Here is a 10,810-nt window from a genome sequence, read left to right as displayed (position 1 = left end):
GAAACATATCACTTTATGAATCCCTTTATTCTCCCTTCTAAATTTTGTAAATTTTTTTAATATGTTACATCTACATATATTGAGACTACCTTTAAGACAATATTAAAGTTTTTTTAACACTATAACTTATTTTAAGCAAATCAAAATAATAGCCCATGAAATTTACTCAGATATCTAGCATTCTTGGTTTTTCATTCCTGATTTCCGAAGTTCTCTTATGCTCTTACTTTCCTTCTATCTGAAGAAATTCTTTTAACAAATCTTTTAGAATAGTTCGAAGGGCTATGAATTATCTTAATTTTCTCTTCTGTGATTTCACCTTCATTAATAAAGGATATTTTTACTGTATACAATACTCTGGGATAACACTTCTTTTCTTATAGCACTTAAGAAGTGACATGCAGCTTTCTTCCGGCATATATGATTTTTTTGTGACAAATAGGGAGTGATTTAAATTGCTAATTTCTATAAATGATGCATTGTTTGCCTCAATGATCTGAATATTTTTGTTTTTAAATTTTAGTTGTTTTACTGGATTTGATTGGACATGGATTTCTTTGTATGTCTCTATATATGTATATTCACATATATACACACATAGCACACGTACATACACACACGTGTGTGTGTGTGTGTGTGTGTGTGTGTGTGTGTGTGTGTGTATATATATAGAGAGAGAGAGAACTTTCTTCTTTTCAAGGGCAGGTGAGATTGGGTATTTTATGGTCCCCTCTGTTCTAAAGGGAGTGGGGTCCCTGGTACACATTCAGGGTGTGCAACTCACCTTACTTCTTGGCACTGCCTGAGCCTTCTGTGCTCTGTGACCTTAAGATGCTGCCTCAGACCAAGACGTCCATGCCGAGTTCCTGGAGCCCCTTTTAAAGGGAACACCTCAAACTGTAGATGGAAAGCACAGCCTCTGTGTTGTAGAGTTGGAGATATACTCAGACCAAGATCCTCATGTCCATGAGTGTACAAAGAGGAAGTGAGAACGTGTGTATCTGCCTGAAGACCACTCCATGAGCCTCCCAGTGTTGACAGTTGTTGACAGTGATTTACCCCTCAGGAGAAACCTCTCTTTCCTTAGATACCTAAGACAGAAGTCAGAAAACATCTCACTCTGAAGCTACTCAAGGCTAACTGTATGAGCAGAGTGGAGTTGGGACCCACTCTACTTATAGTGGGAGGACCCCACATTTTTCCTTCCATAGTTGGCCTGAAAAAGTATGCTTCCAAAGATTTCCCATCTGAAGATTCCCAAGATGGAAGCCAGGATACACCACATACAGACACTTCTACATAGGCATCCTAGGAGCTGACAGTAGGTAGGGGATAAATTTTGTGCTGCCCCGAGGGCTCCAGGGTGGTAAATACCTTGAGTCCTGTGTAAGAGTCTCATAATTACCTAAGACAAAGCCTGAACCACCTTCCTCTCCTATTATGAAAATGCTTTACTCAGACAAATTTTCTCAATTTCAGTGAGACTCCTGAAGAGAATGTGAAAGGAACTCTCACCTTTGCCTGACAATCCTGACCAATACCCTCCAGGAACGAGCAAGGGCTCGTTTTTTTTTGGCTCCCTTGTCTCTGGGGTGGGCTATCCCGCAAGTCTTTCCTATGCTCTTCTGATGATGCCTAGAAGGAAATGAGTCCTCAATCCTCTTGTGGTTTAATGTGGCGTCCTTCTGAGCAAGATCTTCTCCTCTTTCTCCCCCCTAAACAGAAGTCAGGGGAGATATATTCAAACCAAGATCCTTATTTCCATGAGAGTACAAATGGGATGTGAAGAAATGTGTGTCACATCCTCTGTGCCCCAGGGCCTCCCAGAATTTGCAACATGTGGGGAAATGGATTCTGTGGATTCTTCTCTTTGTGATCTGAGGGTTCTCTTCAGTTCTCCCTCAGAGTCCTCATCTGATGACTGGGAGGTCTTTGGTCTTTCTGCCCTTCCCAAAATGACCATATGACACAGGAAGAAAAAATCCTGTGACTTCACTGTAAGGAAGGTTGAAGAAAACACTGCCTCATCAAGGTGATCAAGTTAAGATTACCAGTGACACATCATGTTGAAACTATGTACAACGGGTATGATATAATGAGAATGAATGAGAATGGCCTTTCACCTCTCTGGTCTCCTCCAAAAAAACATAGCCTACATTTAATCATAGCGAAAACATTAGATTAATCAAAATTGATGGCAATTATACAAAATACCTGAATATATATATATATATATATATATTTTTTTTTTTTTTTTTGAGTTTGAGTTTGAGTCTCAGTCTGTTGCCCAGACTGGAGTGCAGTGGCATGCTCCTGGCCACTGCAGCCTCAACCTGCTGTGCTCCAGCAATCCTTCTGCCTCAGCCTTCCAAGTAACTGGAACCACAGGCATGCGCTACCACACTCGGCTAATTTTTAATTTATTGTAGAGACAAAGTCTCGCCAAGTTGCCTGGGTGGATCTCGAACCAGCGGACTCAGGGAATTCACTCACCTCAGCCTCTCAAAGTGCTTGGATTACAGATTGAGCCACTGAGTTTGGTCTTGACCCATATTCAGTAAAACTATCAATGCTATCAAAATCAAAAAAGTTTCAGTAACTGGAGCACCCAAAGGGAGTTTAAAGACACAGAATCGCTAAAATAAATGGGGTATCCTCAGGGGATCCTAAGACAGAATGAAAAATTTGATGAAAACTAAAAAAAATCTGAGTAAAGTATGAATGTTTGTTAATAATAATGTACCAATATTGGTTCATCAGTTTTACAAAACTGATGTTAATAGTAGAGGAACTGAGTATGAGACAAATGAAAAGTTTATTGACTATTGGCAGAATTTTTCTGTGAATCTAGTCTATTGTAAAATAAAGTTTAAAATATGAAAAAAGTTATCAAACTAGATAAAGATTATGTATGAAAAATCTATAATAGACATACTTTTTAAGGAAATGTCAAAAGAATCTATTTTGAACTTAAAGCCTAAGCTATGATTTCCATTGTGTTTTTATTGTGTACCATAATGGAGGCAGCCGCCAGTGTAGTAGTGCAAAATGGAAGAAATTAAAGGGAATGGGATTAGCAACTCAGAAACAAAGCTTCTGTGATTAATGCATGTGCATGAAGATAATCCAAAAGAACTAAAGATGAATTATTCAACCTACAAAAGCATGTATAAAGTTTCCAGGTATAAGATCAACACACAAAAATATATAAACATTTTTTCTGCCAGTGACAAGAGTATGAAAATGAAAGTAAACAAAATATGATTTCTAAACCTTCATACCAAAATACCAAGTCCTTTAGAAAATAATTTAACTAAAAGAGGAACTTTGAAGTAAAAATGTTATTCAGACATATTAATAAAATCTTTAGTAAGTATAAAATAAAATAAAGCCGGGCCCGGTGGCTCAGCCTGTAATCCCACTCCTTGGGAGGCTGAGGTGAGTGGATTGCCTGAGCCCGCTGGTTTGAGACCTGCCTGGGCAACTTGACGAGACCATCTCTAAAATTAAAAAAAAAAAAACTAGCCAGGCGTGTTAGCGCGTGCCTGTAGTTCCAGCTACTTGGAAGGCTGAGGCGGAAGGATCGCCGGAACCCAGCAGGTCGAGGCTGGGCGACAGAGTGAGACTCCAACTCAAAAATAAAAATAAAAATAATAAATAAATAAATAAATAAATAATAAAAAAATAAATTATTGGGCATGAAGATTCAATATTGAAAGCACATTTGTGCCACCAAAAGTGAAATCAGCAACACAGTGAAAGAAATATTCACATTTGGTTTACTTTGACTCAATTTCTGCATTAAATGCCTTTCTTATAAGAAATCATGTGCATTTGCCCAATAATTTATGTTCAAAGTGTTGACTGTAGTTCTATTAATTAGAGCAACAAATTAGAAATAACTTATGTGTTCATTAGGATAAGATTGTTTCAATGTCTTATCGCACATAAATAAATTAGAATTCTGAAGATTAATTATCAAAGTGAGAAAGATCTGTATGTGTTCTCTTGTAAGTATCCTGCATCCGTTGTAATAAGACAGCATATTTATTTGTTAGGGCTGCCACAGCAAAGTATCACAATCTGGCTAACATAAAGAACAGAAATTTATTGTCTCACAGTTCTGGAGTCTAGTAATCCAAGAGCAGAGTGTGGGTTAGTTCCTTGAGGACTGTGAGGGAAGAATGCTTCCTTTTTTTGTGAATAGTTATCTTCACCCCATGTCTCCTCACTTTGTCTTCCCCCTATGAATATCTCTGTGTTCAAATTTCCCCCTTTTAGAAAGACTCCAGTTACATTGGATTAGGGTCTGGCTTAATAACTTCATTTAACTTAATTGCCTTTGAAATAATCCTGTCTCCAGATAATGTCACATTTTGATTCAGCATCAGAATTTGGATGGACACAATTAAGCCCATATATTGGCAAAGGCAAGCAGCAGATTTGTGTGAAAGATCTATCATCTATCTATCTATCTATCTATCTATCTATCTATCTATCTATCTATCTATCATTTATTTATAACTTTATATTTTTATATACATCTTTATAACTGCCAGAAATAAGCTTTTAAACTATATACACCTCAATGTTAAATGTGGTTACTTCTGAGTAGAGGTGCATTTTGGAGGAAGATTGAAAAGAAGATTTGTGATTTAGACATATTTTTAGAATTTTTTGCAAGAAGAATAAATGTACTATTTCCTTTGTGAGTAAAATATTGAAGGAATCCTTTAACATCAGGAACAGTAACTATGTAGTAGTTAGAGTAATAGCAAGCTAATGGAACAGAAAAAAAAAATCCAGAAATTTAAATGACTTAGCACAACAAGTTTATTTTTCTCCACATAAATTCTGAGTTGAGTTGGCAGAGTGCTATGGGCTGAAATGCCCCCACTCCAAAATTCATATATTCAAATCCCAACACCCAATAACTAAGAATGCAACTGTATTTGAAGATAGAATTTTTGAATTGGTAATTAATATAAAATTAAGTCATATGGGTTGAATCTTATTCAATATAACTTTTGTCCTTATAAGAAGGGGGTATTAGGACACAGACACACAAAAACTGAGAGACAACCACGGGAAATTCAGTGAGAAGGCACCCATCTGCATACCAAGAAGAGATGCCACAGACCAATCAAACCTGCCATTATCTTGATCCTAGACTTCCAGTCTTCAGAAATGTGAGAAAATAAATTTCTGTTATTTAAGCTACCCGATACATGGCATTTTGTTTTGGTATACTGAACTAATATGCAGTGGGTGTCAGCTGTCACATGACCCAGAGATCCAGCCTACTTTTATCTTGTAGCTCCACATCTCAACACAGTGTCACAATGTTTACTGCTGAATGTCAGAGAAAGCTTGGGGGTACCTTTGATTTTGCCTAATTATCAGATGAACCACTCAGGAGGGAGAGGTAGGCAAGATAGAGATGAGCACTTGTAGTTTCTTGCATAAGTATTATGCTGCCCTATAAAAAGCAACTATTATAAGTTGGTATGACAACAACTTCATTTCTTGCAATAGTTTCTGAGAAGGACACCGTTGTGTTGAAATATTCCGACTTTTTCTATTGTCTTCGATGGGACTGGGAGTTTCTAATACAGGCTCACTTCTAGTTTTCAAACAATTCTGTACATCTTGGCAAGGAGGGTTCAAGATTATTCACTCAATAGCACTTTTCTGCACTGTCCTTTTAATAACCTATATAAACTTTTTTGGTTTAGAATTTTCTCAAATCTTTGGATGTATGATAAATATCTTACCCTTTAGCCTCTGAAACTCTCCACAAGACCGAACATTCCTGAACACCCTTGTAGATGCCTTTGGCACACTACAAACCAGGGTTTTCCTGTCGGCAGATACACCATCAAGAGACAGTGGGAAAATGGTTAACTATTATTTTTTTTTTCATCAGAGCTAACATTTTAAGAACCACTATTCACCTCCTAGGTGGACTTTAGAGGTTTTGTTTCTTGTTTGTTTGTTTTTAGGAATGCAACCTCTTGTACATGTTTTTACACACTGAGTCTCTTTCTTTCAACTTCCAGGATTATGAGCACACCCTGATATGTTGGCTCATGTCCATAATTTCAGCTCTTTGGGGAGACTGAGGCAAGAGAATCATTTGTGGTCAAGGGTTCCAGATCAACCTGGGTAACCTAGCTAGTCCCCATATTGACCCCCCCAAAAAAGAACTTTAAAAATAAATAAATAAGATTATGATGGAAGTTTGTCTTTTGATCACCTAGGAAAGCTCATTCACCTGTGTATTTGTTCAGTGGTCTATTACAAATAATAAATTTTATTAAAATCCTACTACAAATATCAGGATAGTTTAGAAAAACACCTGTCTGAGACTTTAGTTCTACATCCCCCAAACGAGTATAATATATGGCAACACAGACTACTTGTCAGCCTATTTGGAAAACACTTCACAGTGTGATGAAGATGTCCACAGAATATATCTAAATGTCAGTGTCCAAAATGAACATTTGCATCAAATAAGCTATTACTAGCACAGATAATGCAGAGTGAGGAATGGAGCTGTCAGGAAACATCTACAGGGAGTAGGATTGTTCTGGGTCAGAGGATGGGTAGATTATTCTGGGATATTCAGCAGGAAGCAGGACATAGCCTTCAGAGGATGCAGTAGTGATGAGCTGGTCAGCAGGCCAGGTTCCACAGTTGGACGAAAAAGCACACAGGGATAGATCAGGAGAAGGGTGCCGTCATGCAAGAAAGTGCCAACACCTGGACAGAGTCAGCTCTCAAGGAACCCTAGAGTTCAGGAAAGGAGAACTTTAGGTAAATATATCCCATAGACAATCCCCAAATTGTATTTGATCCTCAATTGTTGCATTCCTTTTTTTGACCTAATCTAATACCTTGACCATAGGATTATCTTTATGTCACCGGAGAAGTGGACCTAAGTGAATTTCAGCAAAGGGCCGAGTCCTAGTCCTGCCATGGACTAGCCATGTGATCTTGGGGAAATTGTCAAGCGTCTTGTGCCTTGGATTCTTTATCTGTAAAATGGGTTTGATAAACCTTATCTTGTAAGACTGCTAGAATGTATATAATGTGAGTAAAGCACCTGGCACAGTGCCTGGCATATACTGAAACTTAATAAATGACAATTGTTTTCAATGTGATTTTAAGCCCAGATCATATCAACCTTATTTCCAGAAAATTCAGCTCTTGTTTCTGTCATTAAAAACATCTCAGAAGATATGTAGCTAAATAGGTCACAGAATACAAACTCAATTAAGAATTGTGCTTTATGAATAAATATCACTAAATCGTCTCCCTTAAAGGATACATTGAATAATGTAAGTGTGGGAAAATCTTCTACTGGCCATAACTCACAGATTCTAAAATTTGAGTCAAGGTTCAAATTTTTGCTTTTCCCCCAGTTGCTCCTCCATGCAAACCACAATTTTCATTCATTTATACTTCACTATAAATCCAGACCTTACTTAGAGAGCCCAAATTGCTTTCGAAATAAACAAATTAAATGTCCTTCCAATGGGGTGAGCTCTGGCTCTCCCAGGACAGGGAAATAAGTGCCGATCTAGAGGCTTCTGGGCAGCACTTCAAGGGAGTATAATTCTGATCTCAGAACTCCCTGAATATGATGTGTATGAACAATTAGTTTGTGCACTTGTTCAGCCACACCAAGACAAGAGCTCAGGACACTTCCATACCTGCTCCAGGTGGTCAATTTTTTTCTGTTTTTTTCCACCATTCAACAGGAACTGTTAAGAGCAGGTTCTCATTCCAGGCTTTTCTCTTAGACCTAAGATTCACCATCTGAGAGTCAGGATCCTGTCACCATCCAGCTTCATTACAAATAGTTCCCATAGAAGGAACTGAAGTTTTCCAAAGCTCCCGACTGCCTTAGCTCACAGTCTTTTCATTGACTGCTTGTATCTAGAGTTTCACCTCCTCACTCCTCTTTCTGTACTTCTTAGAGAATGTATTACCACCTTCCTGATACCATTTCTGCTTCTAGGCTCCACCATTTTGTGGACAGGGGTATGTCTTGCTTATCCTAGGATTCCCATTGATAGCATAGTGCCTTCCAAGAACAAATCATCAAATAATATTAAGCAAATAAATGTCAGTGAGGCTTTTATTTATTGATTTAATTGTGCCTACATTCTTGAATATGTCAAGTAAATACAGGCATATATCTCTAATTTTGAAGAACAAAAGACTATAAAGGATAAGAAAATGCAAATGTTAACTATTCTTTACTTTGTTCTACTATTTTACTACTGAGTTCTTTCACATTTCCAAGAAAAATCCTATTTTAATATCATGCTACGCTGTTCCAGATGACAAAATAAGACACTAAGTTTTCCAAATCTGATATTTACAAAATACAAAACTCATACTCTTAAACCACCAATAAATGAGTGACTAATATCAATACACTAAGATTCTGAAGCTAATTAAACGTGCTATTAAAAACAAAATCTGAGCCGGGCTCAGTGGCTCAGCCTGTAATCCCGCGCATTTGGGAGGCTGAGGTGAGTGGGTTGCCTGAGCCTGTGAGTTCGAGACCCACCCTGGGCAACTTGACGAGACCTCATCTCTACAATAAATCAAAAATTAACTGGGCATGGTAGCACACACCTGTAGTTCCAGCTACTTGGAAGGCTGAGGCGGAAGGATCGCCGGAACCCAGTAGGTTGAGGCTGCGGTGGCCGGGAGTGGCCACTGCACTCCAATCTGGGTGACAGAGTGAGACTCCAATTAAAAAAAAAAAAGGAAAAGCTGGCCATCCTTGCTGAACTATGGATGACCATGTGCTCTTTGAGATATGGCCAGGTCATGTTTTCTGAAGCTTTGGCCCTCTCCCATACCTTGGGGAAGTAAATCTTCTCTCTCTCTCTCTCTCTCTCTCTCTCTCTCTCTCTCTCTCTCTCTCTCTCTTTCTAGTGTAGTTTTTAAATAAACTGTATTTTCTAATCACAAAAAGGAAAAGCCTTTGAAAAATAACAAAAATTAACAAAAAATGAGAGATCTTCGTGAACCATTGAAACAGTTACACAAAAACACTATGTTGCCTTCAGTCTGGCTCTGGACCTCCACTGCTCAGAACCTTGAATGCCCTCTTCAAAACAGGGTGAAAAATATGTGTCAGACTTCACTCAGGATGGAAGTTGCTCAAAGTGACACTGGAGCTTACACTGGTCATGGCAGTAGCCTCATCTGCAGCATCTGTTATGGCCTGGGCTCTCTCTTCCACATCTTTCAAAGCATTCTCGTGCCAAGTTGGAAAGAAACTAGAGAAAGTATTATTTAGCTTGACTAAAAACTCTACGACTTTCCACTGACTGATTTCAGAATAGGCTTTTGGTCTCCACATAAATTCACAGCATGGAGGATCACTGTTGTGCAGCTGCTGGTATTCCAGGTAATTTTCCTGAACCCTATCTTTGGTGAGGAGCTTCCTGGGCTCCCCATAGATTAAGTGATCCCTACTCGCATACACCCCTACTGCATTCAGCGCTTCCCGGATCACCTTGTCAGGGGCACAGTTACCCTTCATGAAGATTATACTCAGAATAACTGTCAAAAGACTAGCTTTCGGTATACCCTTTTCATCACTCAGTCTCCCATTGTAAGTGGTCTAGTGTGTTTTTGAAGATATACAAGTGGTTGTCAGGGTCCACTTCTGTCAGAGCAATATCAAAAACATGCTGTATACACTGACATGCTTTCCTGAAAATCATAATATAGTGGTCCTTGGATCTGTTGATGACAATCTTTAGTATTTTGTCTCTGAGATAAGTTGCTTTGTTTGATATTTGAGGAGCAGAAACTGTATCAACTCAGCTGCCTTCTTGTCTAGTTCATCTCTGAACGAGTTTTCAGTTTCTGTTTGAACCTGCCAGGTACTTGTATCCTCCATTACGTGTCTGTTGGACTTTTCATCGTATTTGCTCCCTGCAGTGGAGTAGGACCAGGAGCACTGAGAACTCTGGAGAGAACTTGTCATCACAGCCAATAACACTTCTTTCTCTTCTGGATTGTTCAGGATTAGAAGAGAGGAGGATGAAGAGGACAAGAAGGAGTAGGAGGATGATGATGAGGAAGAGGAAGATGGGGAAGAAGATGACAAGGAGGAAGCAGAAGAGAAGGGAGAGAAGGAAGAAAAGGGTGAGGAAGAGGAGGAGGAATAGGAGGAGGAAAAGGAGCAGAGACATGAAGAGGAGGAAGGGGAGGAGGAGAAAGATGAGAAGGAAGTGGAGGAGGAGGAAGATGAAGAGGAGGAAGATTAGGAGGAGGTAGGGGAGGAAGATGAGGAGGAAGATGAAGAGGAGGAAGATGAGGAGGAGGAAGATGAGGAGGAGGAAGATGAAGAAGAGGAAGGGGAAGAGGAGGAAGATGAGAAGGAGAGGTGGAGGATGAGGAGTAGGGAGATGAGGAAGAGGAAGATGAAGAAGAGGAAGATGAAGAGGAGGAAGAAGAGGAATGGGGAGAAGAAGGAGGAAGGGGGAAGGATGAGAGGGAGTAAGAGGAGAGAAAAAGGAAGTGCAAAGAGGAAGTGGAAAAAGTCTCCTCTTCTTCTTCAGCTATGGGAATCTGTGCATCCACAAAGTCCTGTATCTCAACTGAGAGCTGAATGTCTTCCTCAAAGGTGAGGTGTGGATGCTTTGGAAAGTGAAGCATGATGACTCTTGTTGCGAGCAGCAGGCAGGAGTGTGAGCAGGAGAGTAGGTGATGGAATCCGACAGGACTGGGGGAGAGAGGGACAGTATGAGTGGCCTCAGTGGACAAACTCACCCAT

The 10,810-nt window shown here is 39.3% G+C and overlaps 1 protein-coding gene across 1 annotated transcript; it reads right to left on the bottom strand.

Moving 5' to 3' along the window:
- Positions 1-9,163: 9,163 nt before the first annotated feature.
- Positions 9,164-10,018, bottom strand: LOC110594446 (melanoma-associated antigen C2-like). The gene is given in 3 exon segments (XM_021706312.1): positions 9,164-9,647; positions 9,649-9,799; positions 9,802-10,018. Coding segments are annotated over 3 exon segments (852 nt in total).
- Positions 10,019-10,810: the final 792 nt, after the last annotated feature.

Source organism: Carlito syrichta, unplaced genomic scaffold, assembly GCF_000164805.1.
Source record: "Carlito syrichta isolate Samal-C Ts95f unplaced genomic scaffold, Tarsius_syrichta-2.0.1 Scaffold315410, whole genome shotgun sequence".
NCBI lineage: Eukaryota > Metazoa > Chordata > Mammalia > Primates > Tarsiidae > Carlito > Carlito syrichta.
The sequence above is the reverse complement of the archived record's forward strand: the minus strand, read 5'-3'. Positions and strand labels throughout refer to the sequence as shown.